General features: G+C 45.9%; 1 protein-coding gene across 1 annotated transcript in view; it reads left to right on the top strand.

Annotated features, from left to right (window-relative positions):
- PYGB (glycogen phosphorylase B) overlaps window positions 1-4638 on the top strand; it is a 567212-nt gene extending 562574 nt beyond the window's left edge. The window contains exon 20 of the mRNA XM_085612338.1: window positions 180-4638. Within this exon, the coding sequence (XP_085468464.1) occupies window positions 180-332 (153 nt within the window). The 3' untranslated portion in view covers window positions 333-4638. The remainder of the gene's footprint in view (window positions 1-179) is intronic.
- The last annotated feature ends 21472 nt before the right edge of the window (window positions 4639-26110 follow it).

The following is a 26110-nucleotide window of genomic DNA, read 5'->3' as shown; positions in this document are numbered from 1 at the left end:
ATTTTTAAGAGCAATCAGGATAGTTTATAAAGAGATTATTTGAAGGTGGGACTGCTACAGGTCGAATTTATGTCAACACCATGGTAGCCCCTTTCTGCTGTGCTGTAGCTTGTAAAACCGAGTATTTATTTAATCGAATTTCCATATTTCTTCACCAATATTTTTTTCTTTGCTTTCAGAATTCCAAAGAGTGGACAAAGAAAGTCATCAAGAACATTGCTGCCTCCGGCAAGTTTTCCAGCGATAGGACAATCTCAGAGTATGCAAGAGAAATCTGGGGAGTGGAGCCTTCTGCAGAGAAGATCCCACCTCCCAACATCCCCAGGGACTGACAGCCCGGATGCGCCGTCGAACCTCATTCCTTTGGCGGTAGCCGCATGGTTTGTTTAGGGTTAGTGAACTCCCAGTGTCCATTCAACTGCACCTGCGGCACTTGTGCACCAGTCTTGTCTTTATAATGCATTAAGTAATATTTTAAGAACAACTTGCAACTGGGCATCTGAGTGGTATGACTAAATAGAAAAACTGGCTTTTTAAAGGAGATTGGATAGTACACAACAACCAACAGTGAAAAGAGCTCATGGCTTGATATGATCCTCTGACAAAACTTGACAGATATCCCATCCGCCGTATTAGATGTGGCATAGGCTATAACGCGCTTTGTACTACGGCGGACAGGACACACTCCACGTTTGTGCATTTCATCCACCAATCTATCTTTAAATTAGGGCAATAGTTTTTAACTTTTCCAACTTGATAATAATATTGACATTTCTTGACACCATAATAGAAGTCCCACTCCTTGTAATGTCCGCGCCTACCATTAATCAGAATACTCACATGGATTTCAGACTACTAAGCTCTGAATAATGTTTTATCAAGTTTTACTTTACCCATATTTGTAAGTGAAATAATGTCCAAGATAGATGAATGTCAGTTTTTTTGCGAAATAATTTAAAAAAAACATTCGGAATGCAAACATTTAGAAAAGCAAACCATTCTATGAAAGAACTTGACACCCCTATCCTGCCATCTGCTCTCAATTTGTAGGTTCTCCAATCCACCATGTTCCAAGGTCTCTGAACTACTGTGTGTGATTCCTGTGATGCTGAATTTCATCATCACTGAGCAGCTTACTCTATTCTTGCAGACTAAGGAGACGCCTATGCCGGCTCATAGTGACCCCTTTCTGCCTTCCCCTTTCCTTACTCCTCCCTACAGTCTTGTTCCAGTTGCCTCAAGTCTCAGCAGACAGGGGAGGCACCCAAGAGCAGACGGTTGTGGTGTGCCTGCTCCCAGCCCACTTCCTGTTTCAGTCTTCCTAAAGCTTCCTCAGTTTCCTGCTCCATGGCGAACCTCAGCGACCTCCTTTTCATTTTTGAAATGTTTGTCATTTTTTTAATTCCCTCTGTCTTTTGGCTGTATACATACCAGGCGGTCAGAATGTTCCAGACTGATGTACAGCAAGTCTATAGCATACAAGAGTGATGTTTGGGGTTTGAAAGCAGCTGGACATTGCATTACCTCCTACAGGAAAGATATGAGTGACAGTCCACCGTACATTTCCCATCCAGATGCCCCTATGCAGGGTGCCTGTATTCTCTGCACGAAAGGGACATGCCAGATTATGGCAAGTTCCCTCGCTGACATTTAAACACAGAAAGCTTTCGCATAGAAATACCAACAGAACCACCTTCTCTTTTGTTTCCTCTTCCTAAAATAGCACCTGGACACTCTACTTATTCCACACCTCTGCACTATCTGATTCCAAACTCTTATCATTTGTGAATAGGAGGCCTTTAAATAGGTATCTATATTATAAACGCGATTCTGATGCAAGGTAAATGCCTGAGTCGCAAGGGTCTTAGGGCCTTAGAGTTTGGCAGGCGAGATTCTTCACAAGTCGCTTCCGCCATATTGCAACACGTGCATATATCCTATGGCACTTGCAAGACAGCAGATGGGATATCTGTCACAGTTTGATGGAGTATCTCACCCGCCAGACTCTTAACAAGGTCAAAATTGTTGATCCATTTTAGTGGAGGAGTCTCAAACTTTTTTTTTAAAGGGCTCGGATCCATTGAAAAGGGGTGGGTCACTCCTTAGGACTTTAAACCTGCTAGCTATTAACTTGCTATGTCCTGTAATAAAATACCTGCCACTGTGGCACCTACACTACACCCAAAAGCAGTTTATCGTACAACTTCTTTCACGAAGTCTCATAGTCAGCCATGAAAACCAGTGCTTAATTTGAGCCGGTGGTTTCCGGCGCTTGGTACTGGCACTTAATTGCTGGAACCTGCACTTATGACAGCTGCCACATGGTGCTGCTGTTTGTGTAATTTAAAGATAGCAGAAAAACGTGTTTGTTAATTTAATATACATTAAAAACAACTAATACCTGCCACCCAAGCCATTATTAAAGCTTTAGCGGCCTCGAACAGTCTGAATTGTCACACTTGCAGCAGTGTGATGGTTAGTAGTTGTGTAAGTACAGTGGCAATGTGTGGTGCAAACTGCAGTGTACTCCTGATGAGGGCCCCGTCACTTTTTACAAATTAAGCACTGATGAAAACAATTGCTAACTCAGTTTGTATTCCATCTGTGATCCTTTAGGGTCTGGATGTCTGGATCTCGGTGTGCAGTGGCTTATATGTGACAGGAAAATAATAAATGGCAGCAAAAACTCACATCATATTGTATTTTTGCTAAACTAAAAGCTGCACTCATTTCTCCGAGCACCCTTGCATTTATACAGAAAATGGCCAGTCTTGAGGAAGCTTCCACTTCCTGATAGGTGACAAACATTGAACCCAAAACGAAAACGTGGCATTATTTTATTTGATAATCTGGAACTAGAAATTCTACTTCTCCTATCAGCCTGTCAAGACAGAATAGTCTACATGAACAGTGTCAAGTATCTTGTAAGAGACACAGTTTGTAGGAAAAAAGGAAGATGAACATTGGATTAAAGAGTGACAGTAAAGTAGGGCCACTGGAATTATGCAGTACAGGAGGACCAAATTATGCAGCAATGTTGACTAAATTATGTGGCAAAAAAAAGGAAAATTATGCTGCACAATGCGGCACGTTTTGTATTACTTCATTATTTTGTCATTTTCACACCTGGTAACATTGACAAAAGTATTCACCTTAATTAGTACCAATTTAACACCCAAATACAGCAGCAAACAACTGTAGGAGGACCAGCCAACCTTTGCGAAAAGCTTTCCAGGGCGCAGGAATCGGAGTCATATTATTTGTAACTTTTGATCCGTTTGAGCTAGTTGCACTTTTTTTATTTTATTTTAATCTGCAGGTTATGCAGCAGATGGTGGATTACGTGGTAAATGCAGCAAATCCATAATTATGTAAAAAATCGAGTAGATACGCCACCAATCAATGTGAGCCATGCTCCATGCTCCTAGGCTCTCCTGAAGCCTCCTGTGAGCTCCCATCTGCAGTCTCGATAGTATTACAGAACAGCAGGTCCTTGTATCTTATCTATCATAAGCATATTCCTAATCTCTGGTTAGGTTAAGGATATTACATGATCTGGAAACATCGTTGTGCGTATGCTACGGACAACTGCTATGCCGCTTGCTCACCATGCAAGTGAAATTATTTAAATATCATAAATCCATTCAGCCTATGAATAGAAATCCTTTTTTTTATTTAAGGCATTAGTTCAACATGAAATATGCTGACAGTCTAGTGCTGTGTGCTCATAAACAACACAGAAGTTTTAAAGTTGTTGAAATTTGAATGACATACTTTAGTCACCCAGATTTTGCTTTCAGTTACATTAGGAGCGATATTGAGAAGCACATTTTTAGGTGCAATATGTATAGACAATTTACAATAAAAGGCACAGCTTGTCGCTATTGTCTGAATCTTTATCTTGATAACATTGAGTTGGGTTCTCATAAGGATTTATGCTCAATTAAATACTTCCATAATTCAATAGTTTCTTCCAGGATGAGTTTTTAATATGTGGGGTGGACATACCCTCACACCTGGAAGATAGGGAAGGTTGAGAAGGTTTTTGCAGCATTTGAGGGCCTCTGATCATGTCCTTTAGGTCGAAAGGAAGGCAGCCCAAAGAGAACTGCTTCCACACTCGGGTGCAATATGTGTCGTTGTTACAAAGAGAGAATTAAGGAAATTTTATTTTTATAGTGAAAACTGCAATGTATGAAAGGCTTAGCTATTAAATGTAGGATGAATGTCATTGTAAAGACAAGCCTATTTCACAGCTACGGCTGATTGTTTTCGTCTGTTGTTTGTGTGTGTGAGCCTGTATTTGAGCACTGTGATATTGATCTGGAGTTGCACATGTATTCTTAGACTGGTGCTTGCTGAAGGAATTGAAAATGTTCCCTTATTTTATAAAGTGTATGTCTTGCAACAGTTGTATCAGATATTAGAATACTAACTACTGACACTCTACATCGCTGCTCAGCAGCTGTTACCTGCCTGCTACTGGTCACTGAGACCAGCCTCACTCGAGTTTTGTCCAAGTGCCTGGGCATATCGCACAAGTGCAGCCAGGAATTAGAAAGTTTATTAGAGCACGATTATCAGTGTATCTGTATCCGTCTCCTGTTATTTCATGTCTTAATAAAAGTTGACACAATCCTCAAAGGATCTGCCTCTTTTATACTATGATGGGGAAAGGGAATAGAACCTCCTACTGTTCAATGAAGTCATGTACGCAGGATCAGAGCAACACAAAACTAACTATAAATTGGATGTCTTGAGATCCAGAGACCAAGATGGAATCTAGGATTCTTATAATATAGCTGTCCTTCTGACCTTTGTAAGTAGACTCATTGCTTGGCAACTGCTAAATTGTTTAAATTTACTCCTAAATTGTAAATAGGGGGTTTTGTATAAATATTATTCAGAATCACGGATGATTAATTTATCTCTGGGATAAGATAACAACAGATGTAACCATTTTGCCTCAGCACACAGCTGACTCTGAAATCCTATACACAATAGTTAATTATGTACGGACATTATTCCATAAAATGTTCAGAATCCACTTTTGTTGGCATTGGATAACAAAGGCAAGTCTTAAGGGGCTTTTCTGAAGGTGATCTTCTCTGCAGACTCTTGCCTTGCTCAGAGTTTTGTTGCTCAGAACAATTTTATTAGCCGGGGCATCCGCCTCCACGAAGATCTTCTTTCAGAACAGTTCCTTGACTTTGCTGCTTGTCCTAACCTATTGGACACACTGAGACCATAGATGTGCTTGGGGAACCTGCATCTGATATTTTGTGGGTTGTGGTAGTTTTTAGGTTTCAATGTGTCAAAATGACTCTGTAGAAGTCAATCTTACAGGTAATAGATTTCAGTGGAGATAATTTGCATGTTGTTGAAAAGGCGTTTTGTGGTCATATCTGCATTGCAACCGTTCTCAACATGTTGGAGGGGAGGAAGTGCCAGAACACTGGAGCACTGTACCATCTGAAGGATAGCAGTGAGAGTGAACTTACTATATGGAAATGTACATAATTTAGAAACAAATAAAAAGAAGACTAAAATAATTCACCAGATGCCTGGTTCTTGTATAAGTGGATCATGATAAGACCTCAGGGGATAAGTAAAAACATAAGGACCATTCTCACAGAAAGGGTGTTAAATATATGGAACCACATTCCAGAGGAAGTGATGGGGAGACATATCATTAAAGCAACCCAAAATGTCTTAAACACGGGAGTCATAAAAGAGTCAAGGTTCACCATAGCTTTAATTTAATTTAATTTAATAGCGATTTCTAGAGCGCCTGGTGACCCAAGGGTATCCCCGCGCTGTGAATTTGCAATCCTGTTGAGAGGAAAGGGTGGGGGAGAGGTACTCGTATGGGAACACTATTGAGGGAAAAGGTGTGTTTTAAGTTTCTTGCGGAAAGCCAGGTAATTAGGTTCAAGTCTGAGGGTCCGTGGAAGGGCGTTCCATCCAGCAGCCGCCTGTACGGAGAATTGTCGTCCTCCTGTGCGAGACTTTTTAAATCTAGGTATGCTGGCCAGGTTCTCATTCTGGGATCGTAGAGATCTGGTTGATGTGTAGGGGGTAATTATTTTTCTGAGAATCTCGGGGCCAGTACCGTTAATCAGCTTATGTGTTGTGCACATCGCTTTGAATTGCACCCTTTGGCGTACAGGGAGCCAGTGCAGAGCTTTGAGGGCCGGCTTGGCGGACACTCTGGGGGGGAGGTTGGTGAGAAGGCGTGCCGCAGCGTTCTGTGTCCGCTGAAGTCTTGTTAGGGTGGCCTCAGGAGCTCCTAGGTAGACCATATTACTGTAGTCCAGGCGGGACAGTACCAGTCCCTGGATGAGTAGTTTCCTAGAGTTAGGTGGCACTAGGGGGAGAATCTTGCGGGTTGTGCGTAGGAGCCCGAAGCAGGTGCCTGAAGTTTTAGCTGCTTGTGTCTTCATGGACAACTCGGGTTCGAGCCACACGCCGAGTGTTTTAATTTCACGCTTTGGGGATGGGATTTCCCCAAATACGTCAGGCCAGAGTGCTGGGGGGATAGTCGTCCATTGTTTCCCTAGGAGCATGACCTCCGTTTTTGACCCATTGAGTTTTAATGATGAATTATTCATCCAGTTATGAATCCCTATAAGACAATTGGTTAGGTTTTCTGGGTGGTCTATCAGTTGGGACAGGGAGACGACCAGCTGAGTGTCGTCAGCGTAACTTACCATTTTTATATTAAATGGTTTCACCACGTCCTCAAGGGGGGCCATATACGCATTGAAAAGCGTTGGACTCAGGGAGGAGCCCTGAGGGACACCGCTTATGAGAGGAAGGATGGATGAGTGGTGATTATTGTCCCATACTTGGAATGTGCGCCCTGTCAGGAATGACTCAATCCAGCTGTGTGCCATCCCGGTTAACCCTGCATCCGCCAGTCTATGAAGAAGGACACGATGGTTGACTGTGTCGAAGGCTGCGCTTAGATCCAGGAGGATCACTGCCACTGATCCTCCTGAATCTAATATGCGCCTTGCTTCTTCAATGACGGCGAGGAGTGCGGTGTCTGTGCCATGGTTCGGGCGAAATCCAGTTTGAGATTGCCTGAGTATTTTGTTAGTCTCAAAGAACTGAGATAATTGTGCATTTACCAGTTTCTCAGCTACTTTGCTGATACCTGGGAGCAGTGATATTGGTCGATAGTTTGCCAAGTCTGCTGGATCTAGCTGGGGTTTTTTTTGCAGTGCTTTTACAACAGCACTCTTCCAGCTATCGGGGACAGATCCGTGGGCGAGCGAACTGTTGATAAGTTCTGTGACGGTGGGCACGATGACCGAGGCTACGGTTTTAAGGAACCTGATCGGTGCTGGGTCCAGAGGTGAACCGCTTGTCATTTTCATCAGTGTTCTTTCCACCTCTAAGCAAGTTACTGGCCGAAATGTCGGCAGTGCGGGGCGCGGGTTGCTTTTGGCCTGGTCGAGAGATAATCGGCTTTCCATGTGGCTGGTGGGGTCGGGGGGTGGGAGAGACGCCAGGATTTTTGTGATTTTATCTTTAAAGTAGTTAGCTAGTTCATTGCTACGGTCAGCTTTAGGGGTGGTGGAGGTGGAAGAAATGGGGACTTTGAGCAGTTCCTTTACAATTAAGAAGGATTCCCTGGCTGAGTTGGATGATTCTTGTATCCTTGTGTCATAGTGTGAGGCTTTGGCTTGTCTGATGGCCTTTTTATAGTGTCTGACTGTGATCTGGTATGCCTCTTTATTGGCGTGCTGCCAGTTTTTTCTCCAACGCCGTTCGGCTTTTTTACAGTTTTTGCGGAGTGTTCGGAGATCCGTAGTATACCATGGGGCTGACCCAGGTTTCCCGTTTTTGTTTTCCCTAGTTCTGATTGGGAGTACTGAGTTCAGGGAGGAGGTAATCCATTCTCTGTATTGTTTGTCGGCAGTAACCGGGTCTTCCGCGTGTGCCGGGGTCGTCCTTTCTAGGGTTTTGGCCCATTCTTCCGTGGGGAGTCTAGACCAGGTCCTGTCTCTGCTATAGGTGGGCGGAGTTTGGGGTTTCCTGAAAATTCCAGGGAGTTGGCAGGAGACTAAAAAGTGGTCTGTCCAGGGCAGGGGTAGAGCCTCTTTTGGTAGTATTGATGGCGAACTAGTGAAAACAGGGTCCAATAGATGACCCTTGATATGGGTGGCTCCGGAGTTGAGTAGGCGGATGTCAAGTGCCGCCAGATCTAAGATCAGATCGTTGGCTACAGGGTCTGCCGGGTCTTCGAGATGGATGTTCAGGTCACCTACTATCATAAAATTTGATAGGGAGTGAGCCTGAGTTGTGACTGAATCTAGGAGGGAACCAATGAAGGAGCCTGGGAGGCCAGGAGGGCGGTACACAAGTATTCCCGTAAGGGAGTTGGTTGGGTTTGTTTTAATGGTAAAGTGGAGACTTTCTGAGTCCAAAATCTGCGCGTCACTGGTTTTACAGTGGAGATAGTCTCGGTGGATGATGGCGACACCACCACCTCTTCCTAAAGGGCGGGGGAGGGACTGAATCAGGTATCCCGGTGGAGTTGCTAGTGCCATATCTGATTGTGAGTGTGGGGCAAGCCATGTTTGCATTGACAGTCAGTGCAGGCAGCAGAGTTTTGGTGTGTTCAGGGTTGCAAAGAGCCCTAAACTTCAGGTTTGTTCCATTTCTTCCAGAGGAGTGCACTCTGATGTCAGCATATGGTACATGACCTGAGAAGGCACCTCTTGGGAATCAGAGATTCACTCTAGCAATGGCTAGCAGGGCACAGGCGGGTCCAGCTGCATGTGCACGTAGGTCCAGTTACAGTAGATCAGCTGGGCAGTTGCAGGGAGGCCTCTGGAGCTTGTTGTGTCCTGGTAACTCAGAACATGAGTCAGCCATCTGACCCTTGGAGTCACTCAGGTTAGCCTGGGATGATGAGAGAAGGTACAGTTCTGTTCCTAGAAAGCAGGGCAGACCTCAAGCAAAAGGGCATTTGTCTGGAGAACATGGCAAGCCTCAAGCAGCAGGACCCTCCTCTAGTAGCAGCAGGGTAGCCATCTGAAGAACAAGGCAAGCCTCAAGCAGCAGGGCAGTCCTCTGGGGAATAAAGCAGTCATTATGAAGTCCACAGATCCAGGGGTGATGATTCAGGAGTTCCAATATTTATACCTAGTGCCAGCCTATGAAGTGGGGTTGGCATTCTGGCTACCGCCACATCTGGTTCTGGAAAGTTCTTCTCTGCCCCACCAAGGCTCTAAGTAGTCTGGGGTGACAGAGACTAGTATTGGGTTCCTTTGTGTGTGTGTGTGCTGGAGGCAGCCCTTTGAAACGTAACTGCGGCAGGGAACCGATCCGCCCCACCTGTCGTGGCAAAATGGTCAATTCTACCAACGCCAAGTCCCCCTTTGTCTCACTGTCTGGGAGGAATACACAAAGAACAGCTGCCAAGCTATTTACAGTCATATGGCCCAGGACACTGGCTGCAAACACCAAATGGTTAGGAAAAGAAAAAGTCAACTTTCTAAAAGTGGATTTTCAGAACTGTGACTTAATATCTCACTTTAACAATAAATAGTATTTTAACTTACAATTCATTTGAGTCCAAACTTGACATTCTTATCTGTTCCCCATCAAAAGTGAGCACTTAATAAATGTAGTTAGAGAATGGTTTTGTTTGGTTGAAAATGGACAGACTAGCTAGGCATTCTAGTTTTTGTGTAACAACAACTTCTATGTGTGTGTAATGTAGCAGCAAAAAGTGGCCCAAATGCGTTGATGATTCAGCTTTCACCCACAAGGCCTCTGCCTTCTGGGGATTCATAGGTTGGTCCACTGTGCCAACAGGGCGACAGTCAAGGCCTCACCTTGCAACAGTATTTCAGACACAAAGCTGCTACGATGGTTTGGTGACGTCGTTATGCCTTGACTGGTAATATACATGTGAATGAGAGATTAATTAACCTGAAAACATCACCCTATAAAAACATATTTGTGCAGGTCACCATTATGTGAACTTAACAAAATTCAGATGCCAAAAATCAAGCCAGTAAGGCAAAGCCATAGGCCTGGCCTGAAATCCTTTTATTATTCAACGAAATTTTGCATGACTGGTATTTAATTATACAAGAGCTCTCTATCGATGCCAGCCACTCTGTAGCCCTTCTGTGATAGCTGCTGAGTTCCTAAATCCGTGGGTAACCACAACTGGCACCATTTTGAATCGGCCTTATGAAAATGGAAAGTGCGTCACAAGGAGATACATTGATCAGAAAAGCTGTCACGGGAGAAGAGCTCCTCTATTGCTGGAAATATTTCCATTAGGTCTCAAGGAAACTAAACCTGATGTATGTTAGCATTCTAGAAGCCCTGGGAAGGGAAACGTTACAGTGGACGATAATGATAAACAAGATGCCTACCTTTTGCTATGTTGCCTGCTAGGGTAGGGGCCTGGGCGGAAAAACATTTGGCGCCTTGCTGCTGGTGAATAAAATGAGGCGGGGGGAGCCCCTTTTGTGTTCAGCGGTCAGTCCCTGGTTGATTTCATCATGGTAATGACTGGCCTCTGAACACATATCTGCGCCCCCTCACTCACCTGAACTATGCACAGATTAGCAACTAGTGCCAGGTTGTTTGTTAGAGGGGGGTTAATAGTGTGTGGAAGCAAGTGGGGGTTACAGGAGATGGGAGTGCAAGAAAGCAGGATGATGGGGTGTTATAAACCGTGCCTGGAGCGAGGTAACGGGGACTCTGCTGTCTATGGGACTTTAATGCAGACAGCTGCTTATGCACCTATGAAAATTGGCGCCCTGGGCCCAGCTCGCCCATGCCAAAGGCTGGCCCTGCTGTCGGTCTAGTGTGCTTGGGCACGGTTGCTGGGTGAGGAGATTCAATTGTCCGGATGACAGGACAGCGCTCGCGGAGCTCGTCCTGCAGGCGCCATGAGCAGGCATCGAACTGCAGTAACTATTGATTTATTGGCAGCACGAGGAAGATGAAATGCTGGAACCATCATCTTCTTAGGGCAGTAGGTGCACATTAGCAGCAAGAGCATGTACAGTATTAAAGCGACACTTGTGCATTAACAGAAAAAGGTTTAATAATGATGACTAATGGTCTGGTGGGGACAACAAGTAGTCAAAAGTGCATTGAGCACTGCTGCTGGGAGATGCCAGGCGGTTAGTGGTGCAGTGAGCAAGAAAGGGCACCAACCCTGAACGAAAACAAACAAACACAAAGCATGCTACCAGTGATGTTCTGTGCAGCCATGGGGGCGCCTTAGACCAGCATGCACATCAAAAGGTGCTCCAGGACTGAGCACATTAAATACGATATGCAAATTCCAGCTTGTCCGCTGCCACAATATAATGTCCCTGCTGCCTGCACCACATATTGGATTACACTGGAAGGGACTCCTTGATGCATGCTCATTGACATGCGGACTCACCAGTCACAACGTAAACAGGTAAAATGCTTTACTCACACAGACATACACTGTGAACACCAAATGGAAGTCCTGTGGGATGACCCAAAAATTGAATCACACAGGAAACGAAGTGAAAGGCTGAAAGATAACAACATTGCTCACAGAGGTCCACATTTACAAAGAATTTGCATCAGGTTTGTGTTACTTTTTTAACACAATCCCAATGCCAAGTGTTGTGATACTATTTGCAATCCGACACAAATCGCGACTTGCATGGGATTATAAACCAAAGTAGGGCAAAGTTGTGCAATGCGCTGCCTTGCATTACTTAGCGTCAAGGGGGCATTCCATGGGTGGTGCATGGAGATTCTCATGCAGCCATTCATGGGCTTCGACACAATTCCCTCTACAGAGAATTGTAGCAGGCCCGGCTCCAGGATTCTCAGCCTGGCAGCGTCATAAAACTCCGGGTGGGCCACGCATAGGCATGGGAGAAGCAGGCAAAAATCAACAGTTTTAGGGGCATTTCTGTGCCCGCTATATACCAGCCTCAGACACAGACCCATCAAACTACTGACACTATTTGATGTTGAAGTTATTGCATGAACTAGACACTTGGGTTGCACACTAAAATAGATTGCCATTCTGTAAACCGGCTTCCTTGACGGCACTTCAGACAACATTTTAGCACTGCCAAAGGTCGCAAATATTTTAGTCCTCGGGAACTACTTTATGCTTACTTCATGGACTTTGAAACAACATTTGCTGGAGTTTATAGGAACTTATTATTCAATAAATTCAATAACTAGGGAATTGCATACTGCTACAAGCTATACGGCTGCTATATAGCAGAACCTCGATTCAAATAAAGCTTAGCAGCGCCTCTGCTTTATTCCCTAAGATCTATAGTAATAGGGGTTGAAACAAGGCTGTGTGCTTACCCTTCCCTTGACCAGCCTCTATGCAGCAGACTTGGGGGTTGCTTTGGATAATCATAAACCTTGATCCCCAAAACAGGAGAGGAGCTTGACATCAATATTAGAGTCCGCAGCTGACACTATAACACTGAACAGAATTACTATCGGCCTGCAACATCAATTGAGTGCAGTCATCATGATCAGCGAGCATCGCTAACAATAAAGCTGCTTCTTAAATATATATGTTGCACACAATGTTTATTAACCTTGCAGGCCTAACAGCAAAGCCAATCCTAGATGCAGCAAGGGCCATATTTCTGTGTAATTTGGTCTGTGTTGCAGAGGAATATCTAAGATAACTCTCAAAGAGGTTGAGCATTGAACCATTTAGCTTACTCAGATGGTTCAGGTTACCCAACTCCTTCTCACAAGAGCAAATTAGGCCGGAGTTTTGTCTAACCAAGTACCACTTGGGAATGAAGCTTGCTCTGTCCTAATTTGGCACCAAAGCAGAAATTCAGAGAGGCCCCTTAAAATCTCACCTTTTGTTGCAGTTTCTTGGCTTAAGGACTTCCCCAATATTTCCATGGTTTACATTCACACACACATGCTAACATCATTGGATATGCAGAAGGATATAGACAAAACATCTAAGTGACAAGTCACACTGAGTAGAACTAACTAGTTTGCTGAAAGGAAACATGCTGAGCTATGTATACCCACCTATTCCTGCAATAAACTGTAGAATTATCTGTTAGACCTGCTTCCTATCTTTTGTTTTTAGGATTAAGTTTTGGGCTTTTCTCATTTGAAGAACAATGCCAGTGTGCATAAACCCAAACCTCACAAGTTGCAATAGATTTTACAATAACAAAGAGTTTCCTATGCATGTCATTTATTGTTTCCTCCAGCTGCAAAACAAATGAAAAATTAAGAAGGTATCTAAAATCTCCCTTCACAAGAACGGGCACACAAAACTGAGCTTCTGTAGTAATTGCTTGATTATGTGGGCAAGACCATCAACTAAAAAGTGATTTTGTGAAATGTACTGATGCTATGAAATCCAGGACGGAAACGGAAGCCCATTGAGTTATGGAATATTTCCTTTTAATATGTACTGGAGATTACCCAGGACTAACAATTAATTTTGGCTTCTTTAGTGAGCCTGGGTCCTGCCAAACTTTGTATTTATAACTGTGAATATTCATTGCTTAGAACAGTGCTCCCCAAACTTTTTTCAACCACGGCCCACTTTTTATTATGACAAACTTTAGCGACCCATGTAGTTTAATGGACTTGAGGTAGGCAGTTTTTCTATGTAACCAAAGAGTAGTGTATTAGCGCATTGTCATTTACAGACACTGCATTTTCCATTGAAATGGTCGCTAAATTTGCAGAGATACAGTTTTATTAAAAACAGATTGCACAGAAATTATTACGTGTATAAATCAGATTTCATTGTATATTTATTATTTGTGTATCACCTAGTAAAGTGTCTTGATTTGTTTTGAACCTATACAAATCTTTGTTTTCCTCACACTTCGGAATTACAAAAATGTGCTTCATTTTTGCTTCTAACTGCTGAATGTGTACAGTTCATTTACAGGTATTTACATTTTGTTGTGTGTTTTGAAATGTGACATCCTACAGCCTTTCCTATCACACTTCATTTATACCAGCACGATTGTTACATAATTCACTTAACTTTTATTTCCCCTCCTGTAAAGTGAGAGTTTGTAAACACCAGTCCCCGCAATAAAGAACATGAGCAGCAGAAGACACAGCCTGACATTTGACCCCTGTCTTTGAAGCACAGCAAATGTGACGAGATAAATACAGAATTTAAAGGCATCTTTATCAATTGATTGGACTTTTGCGACCCATCAAAAATCATCTTGCAACCCACAGTTTGGGAAACACTGACTTAGAACATATATTGTTCACAATCATATATTTAATTGAATGAGATTGAACCATTTAATCTTCCTGTTTACCTTTTCTTATCTTATTAAGCAAAACAGCGCTGCCGCTATGCTTAGTTGAGCAAATTCCTTCCTAAGATTTGTAGGCCCTGCCTTTCTTCATTGTGCATCTCTGCTGAAACCAGTGAGGACAGGTTTCTAATGATGGTGAAACAACACTAGAGCCAGTTTCCACAATTGTTGTACCTTTTTTGTGATGGTCCAGCCAAGCATCCCAGGTATGTATGTATGGATTTATTATACAGCATGATCCTAGCTAGGAAGCAACAGAGCCCAGTACATCACTGAGGGGTTGGGAGACGATGTATGATTGCAGGAAATTACCATCTTTTGCATGATGTCCCCCAGATTTTTGTCTTATCTGCTGTGCTGGCTTTAGAACTCTGTGACCCGTAAAGTGCTGACAAGGGGATTATTTAGAGAGTCATTTAGGAAAAGAGTGAATCTCAAGCTTAATGTCATTAAATGAAGGAAAATGGAATATAACTCAAGGCAAAAAAGTCATCATTATACTCCAGGCAAAAAAGTCATCATTAAACATCTAAATTGATTAGAAACGAGAAACACAGTCGTACACACTCAAATTCTAATGAAGGATTCTGTATTGTTTGAGCTAAATGATCAAGATTATAGGGTACATGAAAGATATATACAACCCGACATACATTAATCATGTATAAATGCAAACGGTTAGTCTTATTTCCACACCATAGACTAATGTATGTTAAGTCCACTGTATTATTATAGAGAATCAGTCCTCTGTATGCATCAAAAAAATCAGAGAATCTAAAAGTATTGGTGCGAGAATCGGAGCGGACGTCGACGTTTTAATCTTGTGTCAATAGTACATGATACAATCCTCAGGACCATATTTTATTTATAATAAAAAATCTTATTAAGCTGTTTTGTGTTTTTAATTTTGGGTCATCTTGAAAATATATATAATGCTTTAGCTAGTGCCAGGCATAAATGTGCCAACCCACTTCAGAACACTTTCTGGACCTGTGGAAGAACAGAATATGACTGGACCTGCCGTCTGTGACCTGAGAGTAGCCCTAAAGGACTGAACCTGCTCCCTCTTGCACCCAGGACAATGCAGTTGACTCCAAGGGTCAGTTAGATGATCTCCCATGTGGCTACAGGGGCACAACAAGCTGCAAGAGGCCTTTTCACTGAAGTGCCAGGCTGACCAGTACAAACTGGACCTTAATTAGAACTTGATGGTGGCCTCTGCTGGAGTGACTCCTGACCTTGGCTGTGTTTATTTCAACTTCAACCACCCTTGAAAATCTGTGAGTCCAAGACCTCCAGACAACCAAGATAAAACACTCAAAGCTATCCTCCCAAGGTGCAACCTCGATGAGCTAAGAAATTATATTCCTCCCTCTCAGTTTCCCAGCAGGAACAAATCTGATTCAGCTGCCCTCTGTGATAAGGTATCCAGCCTCATGGTACCTGCCTTTGGAAACAGTCTGCAGCATTGCCTTGCTGGAGCATTCCAAGCTTCGAAAAAGAGACTAAGGGCCTGATTTAGAACTTGGCGGATGGGTTACTCCATCACAACAGTGATGGATATCCCGTTCGCCTAAATATAAATCTTATAGGATATAACCGGGTTCCAGTCTCGTCAACAACGCTCAACATCCTGTGATTCTGGGCAAATCACTTAATCTACCAGTGAATGTGAAAAATTAATGTGTCCTTATGTAACGCAACTGGTGCTCATGTAAAGCGCTGTGCTACCTGATACCTTCGGGTCAAGTTCGCACTATATAAAACAACGAAAAGATAAAAAAATTAAAAGAATTGTCAAGAATCACAAATTAAGTCTAGCTCCAAGGTCGGGAATCGAACCATGTGGGGGAGACATCAGTTTTCACAGGAATCTTGTCTTCTTTACTTGTTACATCAGAATTCATCCGTAGATCCATGCATCAAGCAAATCAAGTTCTCAACTTTTGGGGCATCAGGGATGTCTAACAATTGCATTTTTCTAAACAATGTGGGCAAGTAGTAACATTGATAAGAACACAAGATAATTAATAGTTAGGAGGGCAATAGGTTCTCCTTAAGAAACTTTGTGGAAAACCAGTGAATGGTGCATTGTAATGCATACTGGGCTAGCAACGTAGCTTAATACAATAGGAGTTTAACACAATTCTTCAAGAGACTTGTAGTTTCACTTGAGGAAATACCAGTGATCAGAGAATGCTGGGGTTTTAGAAAAAGGCACATAAGAGAATGATTTGAAAATGCACTTAGAAATAGAGAGGGTTTATGACAGTTTGCCTCCTGTGTAAAGGCCAAAGGCTTGAACAGACTAATGAAACGATTTATAATTTGGCAGAAGGAGATTTGTTAGTCGAGGTAACCAGAGCAAATTACTCTGTCACCTTGACTGCACCGCCGCCTGTCATATTGTGAAATGACCGCCAAGCCTGCTGTCAAGTGTTAAAGCATGGCCAGGAACCGCCTTCATGCCAGCTCCTGTCAATGCCTTTTACAGTTTGACGCACAGGTCCATCAAGCATGACAGAGCCAGATGGCTTTTCTTTTTCATTTTCTAATAGAAAATCCTGACACAGTATTTTCTTTTAGAAAATTAAAAAAGACAATGCTCCTATCGACAGGACGATGGAATATCCATACTGCCAAGATATAAATCAGTCAATAATATGATTAAGTATTCCCTGATGGACAAGTTACTTACTTTTGGTAACACCTTATCTGGTATAGACATGATCTAGCCGCAGATTTCTTACCTTTGAACTTCCAGGCATCAGGCTAGATCGGGAAGATTTTTGATAGCAGTACCCCTGTGCGCCGGTAGGTGGTGTCGGTAAACTACGCCTGACGTCGTAGGCGTTGTGTTCATCGTCGTTGTGACGTCCACGTCGTCAATATAACCGCCACTCTAGCACGCTTATGTCAGTACTTTTCACAACATTCCACACCAGAAGCACTGAGCCATGAAGTGACTGACCGTGGTGTGTTAAAAAAGTCAATTAGGGCCCTGAAAGGAAAAAGCCCTTGACACTAGAACCAATACGCAGTGCGGGGAGGATGGGTGGGTTCAGGAAGGAATCTGCGGCTAGATCATGTCTCTACCAGATATGGTGTTACCAGAGGTAAGTAACTTGTCCATCTGAAAGAGACATCTAGCTGCAGATTCTTTACCTTTGAACAGATACCCAAGCAATACTATCCCCGGAGGAGGAACTGCGGAAAGGTTTAGACCAGGAAGTCCTGCAAGACAGAGCGACCACACATGCCTTCTCTGTGAACCTGGGAATCCAGGCAGTAGTGTCTGGCAAACGTGTGCAACAATGCCCACGTGGCTACTTGGCAGATATCAGGAACACCACGTTGGAGGGCCGTGGTGGCCGCTTTTGCCCAGGTGGAATGGGCTCGAAGCCCTTCAGGAGGATCTTTCTTCGCTAAGGCGTAACAGATTTTGACACAGAGGATAACCCAGCGGGATATAGTCCTCTTTTGGACAGCACCCCCTTTCTTTGCACCCATGTACCCTATAAAGAGTTGGTCATCCACCCGGAACTCTTTGGTTCGATCGAGGTAGAACGATAATGCTCTTTTTGGGTCCAGACGATGGAGACGCTCCTCTTCCTTAGAAAGATGCGGAGATACGTAGAAGGTGCGTAGAGTAACCAACTGCCCCATATCAAAGGGTGTTACCACCTTAGGTATAAAAGATGCCCTTGAGTGGAGCACCACTTTATTCCGTAAAGACTGTCAGGTAAGGAGGCTGTGATGACAGTGCCTGCAGTTCGCTCACCCTCCTGGCAGAGACTATTGCCAATTAGAAAGCTGTTTTGATGGTGAGCAGCCATAAAGGGCAGTTGTGCAGCGGCTCAAACGGTGCACACATCAGAAAAGTAAGAACCAAATTAAGGTACCACTGTGCCATAATAAAGGGGGAAGGGGGCAACAAGTGGGTTAACCTCTTCAAGAATCTCTGCACCAGAAGGGATTTGAAAAGAGAAGGCTTATCAGGCATCAGAAGAAAAGGGGAAAGGACCAAAAGACAGCCCTTCAAGGTGCCCAGAGGAGAGCCCTGCTGGTCCAAGGCAAGTATGAACAGGAGGATATCAGATAAAGAGGTCAATAAACCAGTCTGCACAATATTTAGAAAATTTGGATCATCAGCAGGCGTATACAGACTTCATGGAGGGACATCTGGCTGCCAGAATAACCTCACAGACTTCGGGAGGAAGGTCAAAACCTGTCAGCTGTCACCGCTCAATCTCCACGCAGGGAGGCGGGGAGTGGACAGGTTTGGGTAGAGAACCCTCCCCTGCTGCTGCGACAGGAGATCTTTCTGAAGCGGCAGCCTAATCGGAGAATCGATGCTTATTGCCAGAAGCTAGGAATACCAGACTCTCCATGCCAAGTCAGAAGCCACAAGAATGACTTCTGCCCGTTCGCTCCACATCTTCTTGATCACTTTTGAGTAGGAGTGGTATGGGCGGAAAGGTGTACAAGAGGTCGGAACCCCACTTGTGATGAAAAGCATCGCAGAGCGAGAACTGCCTGGGAAACTCCAGTGTGCAAAACTGCTGACATTGTGCGTTCTCTACGGAGGTGAACAGATCTAACCAAGGCTCTCCCCACCACTGAAAGAGTCCTTGCCCCACCTCCGGTTGGAGATTCCACTCGTGATCTACTAGGCACCTTCGGCTGAGGTAGTCCGCTCTAGTGTTCAAAGAACCAACCAGATGCTGAACTACCAGGGTAATGCCCTGCTGTTCCAGCCAAGTCCAGAGACGCAAAGCCCCACTTGACACAGGGTCAACGACCCCACCCAGCCTTGCTTGTTGCAGTACCACATGGAGGTCATGCTGTCTGTGAACACCTAAACTAGCCTCCCCTTGATGGATGGCAAGAAGGCTTTTAGTGCTAGCCGGATCGCCTGAAACTCCAACAGGTTTATATGGAGCTGGGCCTCCGCCGGAGACCAGAGTACTCTAATCTCCACCTCTCTCAGATGGCTTCCCTATCACAGAAGGGACTCATCCATCACTACTGTGAGGTCTGGATGGGGAAGGGAGAGGAATGTGCCTCTGACCCAATTGCGGTTTGATAGCCACCACTGCAGGTCTTTCGCAGTGCCCTCCGAGATCTGGACCAGGTCAGTGAGATTTCCAGGATGCTGCGCCCATTGGAACTTAACGTCCCATTGCAGAGCCCACATGTGCCATCTGGCATGGTCCACAAGATAGAATGCAAGAGGCCATGAGGCCCAGCAGCCTCAGAGTTACTCTCACCGAAATCCAGGATAGAGGCTGAAATATCTGTATTATAGCCTGAATATCCTGGACTCGCCACTCAGGAGAATAAGCCCAAAACTGCCGGGTCCAGGGCAGACCGTACCTGAGCCAGAGTGATAATCTTGAATTTTTCCTTCTTGAGGAAGTAGTTGAGGGCTCTTAGGTCGAGGATAGGATGGAGGCCTCTGTCCTTCTTTGGAACCAGGAAATAGAGGGAATAGCAACCACAGCCTGTTTCTGGCCCGGGAACCATCTCTATAGCTCCCTCGGTCAAGAGAGCCTGAGACCTCCTTGCGGAGTAGCGCAAGATGATCCTCTGTCAGCCGATCATGAGTTGGAGGGGTAGACTTGAAGGGGAACGAGTATGCCTTCGGACTATCTGCAAGGAGGGGGTGGTGGCATGGCTTGGCTTGACTTCTGGCTTCCTGACCCTCAAGGATGGGATGAACTGCGACCACGGCCCCACAGAGGTTGCTGAACTTGCGGAACCCGGCGGCTGGAATAGGGTTGGCACGGTTGGAAGCCCCTTCCGTAGCCACGAAAGGAGCGAAAAGCAGATGCAGGCCAGGTTGTAGTACTGAGGTCCAAGGCTTTGGCCATAGCCCACAAATCCTTGAAGCGCTCAAGTGCTGCGTCAGCCTTGTCTCCGAAGAGACGTGAGCCATCAAAAGGCATGTCCATAAGGTTTGTCTGGACATCCCCCAAAAAGTCAGACGTCCTAAGCCAGGTGTGGCACCTGATGGCCACCGTAGAAGAAATCGATCTGCCCAGCAGGTCCATTGTGTCCAAGCCACATCGAATAGCGAGCTTCACTGCATCTCTCCCGTCTGATGTTGCTTGGGAGAGCAGGATCCAGTCCTCTTCTGAGACCCTAGGCAGCACCTGCGCATCCGCATCCCATATGGAATGGCAATAAAGGCCCAAAAGGCATGCCGTGTTCACCGACCACAATGCGAGGCTGGCGGAAGAGAACATTTTCTTCCCAGAGGTCTCCAGTCGTTTGGATTCCCTGTCCAGAGGGGCGGAAGAGAACGGACCACGGGAAGTGGAACCTGGACCACCAAGCATTGAGGGTTGGGGAGGGCAGTGAAGAAAACTTGGTTGTGTGGTGCAGGGCGATGGCGGCGGGCAATCGTTCTTATCACAGGAGCCCCTGTGCGGGTTTGGATCAGATGCCCAGAAGAACATCCATTAAGGTCTCGTTAAAAGGCAGCAAGGGTTCTGATGAAGAGACACCAGGCTGCAGGACCTCCGTTGAGACATTCGTCTTGACCGCCACTGCAGGAAGCTGCAGGTCCAGGACCTCTGCAGCCCTACGCACCACCATAGCAAACAACACTCCCTCCTCTGTAGCCAGGTTAGTGGGAGACAGCATGCCAGAATCTGGGGAGGTGTCCAGGCGCTGGCATCACCCAGCTTCTCATACCAGTTCATGTCCTGGGGCTGTGGGATTTCTAAGGGATCCTGCTCCCCCTCCTCTACTTCCAAACATAAACCTTCAGAAGGGTGCTGGTTAGACGGTATGAAGCTGTACGGCTCCGATGGCTCCAGCCTCGGCGTTGGGGGACGCTAGACCGGCTCAGTATCATCTGGAATGAGGATGTGGGAGGTGCCACCGGCAGGCCCTACCAGTGCCAGAGACACATTGGACACGGCGCCGGGGCAGGTCACTGTGGAGGCGAGACCGGTGCTGGTCCAGACCCAGCAACCAGCACCGGAACGGGTCCGAAAGGAGGCTGTGGCACTGGAGCCAAAGGTGCAGGGTCCTTGAGACCTCCTTCACCTGGACCTGCTGGCCTAAAGGCACGCTGGCAGGGTCAGGCCACCCAAACACAGCGCACATGGCGTCGTAAAATTCCTTACGTGGGCAGGGGTCGCTCCTGCTCTTGGAAAGAAAGAAAAATGCAGAGTCGACACAGGTGCCCGCTCAGTAGAACAGGGCCTAGAACGCCAAGCCTCCTCTGTCTCGTTGAGTGGCGGACGAGGTAAAGTCGAAGCACGCTTCGACTTCTTGTGCTTCTTGTGGTGCATCTTAGCTGACAACTTCGACAAAGAGGACTTCAAGCCCCCGGAACGATGCTCGTACCTTCCTCTCGACCGACACCGGGGGCGAGATCAACGAGGCGACCTCTTTGGTGCATGCCAGGCCGCGAGCAGCTTCAGGGACCGCTCCTGCAAAGCCTTCGGTACCATGGCCCTGCAATTAGAGCATGACTTTGTGTCGTGGTCGTGCTTAAGGCACCAGCGACACACAAGATGGGGTTTGTTACCGACGTGGCGCGGTGCCGGGCGCCACACAGCTTGAACCCCTAAGTCTTCCTAAAGGACATCCCTAACACCAAAAGGAGTCGACAAAGGGTTGCAAAAAACTGTCAAAAAGTGACAGGGGTAGCCCTCTTTAACAGTTCAGCGCTGGCTGGTGTGGAAAGAAAAGAACTGATGCCAGCACGCCGGAGTGGCGTTTATATTGATGATGCGTACGTCACAACGATGACAAATATGACACCTACAATATCATATGGAGTTGAACCGCGCCACCTACCACCGGGTAGGGGTACTGCTATCAAACATCTGGATACAGCCTGACGCTTGGAAGTTCAAAGGTATCAACCTTTTAGAGACACCAACTTTCATCATTAACCATGAATGGGTTGGTTCCCACCCTCTAGAACTGGGCCTGAACTTAGGGATTTACGCCAAAATCCTGTGCCTTGTTGAGGCAGGCTTACTGAGGAGAAATTATTTCAGTTCATCTTGTTTCTCCTTTTTTGCTTGTGTGCTCCATTTCACAGCACACATACAATGAGGGAAATGCCTTAAAGCATAGTTTTTGTACAGGAAGAGACCCCTCCTTGTACAAAAACTATGCCTTAAACAACGCAGCACCCTTGCACTATGGTGCAATAATGTCTGCATTAGAGCATGGTAGCATAATGTAAGAGAACAAAACTGTGCCACATTTAGTAGATATGGCTCTGTTCTGCGCTCTCCCATTCACACAACTCATTGCAGCAACTTTACTTGCTGCACTTCAGTGCGTGATTTCTTGGTCAATCTGGGGTCCAATGTATCCTGCCTTGTAGGCTGAACCTATAGCTAACTGATTGACACTCTAACAGACTAATGGCTAAAAAGTGTGACCCAAAGCCCCATTGTGAGCCGCTTTTATAATTATAAGTATGATGTATTATTTCAAAAGATTACATTAGGCTGCATCACATCCACAGCAGTCTCCAGACGAGACCTAAAAATGAAGTAACAATAAAAATATAAAACAAATTACTTTAATAATAAACACAGAGGTCATTATCTGTGAAGTGGAGTTCTGTGAGGCTCAGGTAGGAAGGTCAGTGTTGTACAAAGCATCACCAGACTGCACACTACAGATTCCTCTACCATTTCAGGTGACAAAATAGAACAAGCATTGGCATAGCCAATAGGTCTCGCCTTTGGGACCTTATTAATGTGTTTATCAATGCAATAAATTATTCCCCACTGGCATGCCCACACACTGCGAACCTTAAGTAATATAGCTGCAAAAACAACAGTTGATGGACAGAATGTGGAACAATGTCATACATTCACCCCAGTACAGAGATCTGGGCCTAAATCCATCGTTTTTCCAGTTTGAACCCAGCCATATGCAAATCAGTCTTGACCCTGTGCCTCATGGGAACAGTCCAGCCCAACTGCCAAGCCAGGTCCTCCCTGGACTCGAACCAAGCATCCTAGGACCGGTTTCGGGGTATCACCCCTCTTCAGCCAGGATAGCTTGATTACAGTGGCATGGAGAGCACTGTTTCTGTGTGTCATGTGCCCAGGCATCACAGTGAACACTGAACATATGTGGACTGCTATCGCATTACGTCACCCATCCGACGTTGTGTAACAGGGCCCAATGACGTTTCATTTGTTAGGTGATTAAACAAATAATAACATTATTAATGTTTAAGCCATGTCAAAAGCCACCATATGTCTTTATAAGGGAATTGAAATAAAAAGCTGCTCTATGCGCTTGCTGCAGTTACTAGTGGCACGTAACCCTGGCGTTCACCCTCTTTGCAAGTTCCTCCAATGTTGCAAATCGGCAAATAAATCAAGAGAGAAAACGTAATTTGCCCAAGATCACACAATTTGGTCTAGTGGTTAAACCTGGAATAAAATTCAGATTTCCTGGTTTCTACAGCTACTAAACAGCATTCTTCTTGTGCGAGTAAGTGTTGTAAGACATTTAAAGTATCTGTGTCTGGGCAATGACCTGGTTCATAGCTGTGACAAAATAAGATCTCGCTACAGAAGATTTAATGCGAGGACGGCAGGTGTACGGAGTTTGGGCACAAAGTTGGATAAGTGGGTAATGTGTGAAAGTCGAACGGCACGTGGAGGGGTGCAGGAAGGTTGGGGGCAGGGCTAACGATTGTGAACACAGACAGTTTCTCGGACGGCTGGAGGCTCACTTGGGGGGTTGCAAAAGGGGGATCGGGAGCACAATGTTATTAAAGCAGTGAATAGTCGGCAATATCGCAGGGGGAGGCGACGGGCCTTGTGGGTAAAACTGTCGACTTTGTGCCACTGGGAATATGGTGCGGATTGCGGTGGATTAGCATCCGGTGGTCCTGGGAAAATTGTTTAGTATTCTCGGAAAAGGGCTTTGTCTGGGGGTGACGCAACGGGTAGTCTATGTGGGGTGAGGGGGAAGGGTGTCAGTCCTCTGCCCAAGAAGTGATTGCCGATTTGGCTCTAGTCTAACCCGTATGGTGTGAGGGTTCGGGGAGCAGCTTGTGTTATTGGATGGCGGTTCAAAGACCGGTCTTCATGCCTAAGCCTTTCATCCTTCTGAGGCCGGTGATTCCTGCGATCTACATTGCAGATAGTGACAGGATGTTATGTGAGGGGGAGGTGGTTGCGCGAGTAGGCATGATCGGGTGGTTTTTGGAGTGTGGTGGGGAGGGCGAAAGCGGTTCAGGTATGTACGGTGCTGGGAAATGGCAGAGCAGCAGTTTCGGTGCCATTCACAAGAGGATTAATGTTTTTTCCGGGCTCGGCCCACGGACATGTGCCCAGCTGGGGAGGGATGGGACGTACTACAGGGGAATTCAATGCACAAGGACAGCGATGGGGGGTTGGGTTTGGGAGCGGGTTTGCATGGGTGGATGGTGTGGAAGTTCGTACACCACGGGGGAGTGCAGGAGGGTTTGATGCAGGGGTGGCGCTTGTAAGGGGAGAATGTTTCTCGGGCTGCTGGGGGACTGCGGATTGCAGAGGGGATCAGCAGCGCAGTGTTGTTGAGGCAGGCAGTGGCGGGGTCCCGGGGGGAGGAGATGGGCCTTTGGGGTGGAGAGGTCGACTTGGGGCACTGGGAGTGGCGTTGGGATGCAGTTTGGAGCGATGTCCGGTGATCCTGGGCAAACTGTTTGGACTCCTCGGAATAGCACGGACTGAGGAGGAGGGGGGACTTTGTCCGGGTATGACACAGGGGTCTCATGAAGGCAGACACATCCACACTGATTGGGGTTTGGGTAGAGACAGAGGTGCGCCGGGAGGGGGCAGAGGGCACTGGTTTGGGCAGCTGGAGAGGAGGGACAGTGACGGGTCTGGTTACAGGGTTAATGGGGGGCGTCCTGCGAGTGGTGCGCCCGCGGTATAAGGAATGCAGCTGCAGCTGCAGCATCCCGCGAGTGGTGCACGCGCGACCGCAAGCCGTGGGCGGAGTCCAGATAACAAAGATAATTAAAACCAGATGGCACAGGGCCGCGCTCCTGCTCGCTCCCGCGCACCCTAGGCCACAGGACACGTAAGGCGGGACACGCACCCACCTTAGCCCAATTGCGTGCTGTCTTTATTACAAAGACGCATGCAAAGCCCAATAGCAAAGGATTTTAAAAAAAGTACACGCACGAGCGTGTGTTTGCAGTTTAAAAGCCCTTACTAAAGCCTCGCTGAGCAGCGCATGCGCGCTGGCTCAGGCGAAACCTAAAAAGGACGAATGGAATATACGGCTGGAAGCTGACAAGGCAAAAATTATGTAGGGTGCAAAACACAAAGTTGTGCTGCTGCTTTGAACTAAAATTAGTTGCAAGTCAAAGGCGAGGCAAAAAGGAGAGGGGAAAGTGCCACATCCATTAAAGAAGTAAAGTAAATGTTAACACAAGTCTACATCTGAACATCCAGGGCCCGTTTCAGAAAGGGCCTCCGAGCTCGTGGCAGAGGCGCCACACTCGTGGTGTGGGTTCCGCACTACAGACAGGACCTCTGTACGGCAGATGCCCTTGGCGGAGATCCAGCCACGCATGCGGAGGCCCTTTGTGAATTAGGCCCCCAGTTTCAACAGGAAAGCTTCATTATTACGGACGTTGCTCATCAACCATATATGAATTTTCAGATTAATCCAGCGCAACATTCGGGGATAGGTCCCCTTGCGGCCTGAAGCATAGGGTATAGGTTAAAAGAATGGGAAAGGTCACAAACGAAATAAAAATACATGTTAAGGACTTAATAAAACAACACAGATCAAAA

Source organism: Triturus cristatus, chromosome 6, assembly GCF_964204655.1.
Source record: "Triturus cristatus chromosome 6, aTriCri1.1, whole genome shotgun sequence".
Classification (NCBI taxonomy): domain Eukaryota; kingdom Metazoa; phylum Chordata; class Amphibia; order Caudata; family Salamandridae; genus Triturus; species Triturus cristatus.
The sequence above is the reverse complement of the archived record's forward strand: the minus strand, read 5'-3'. Positions and strand labels throughout refer to the sequence as shown.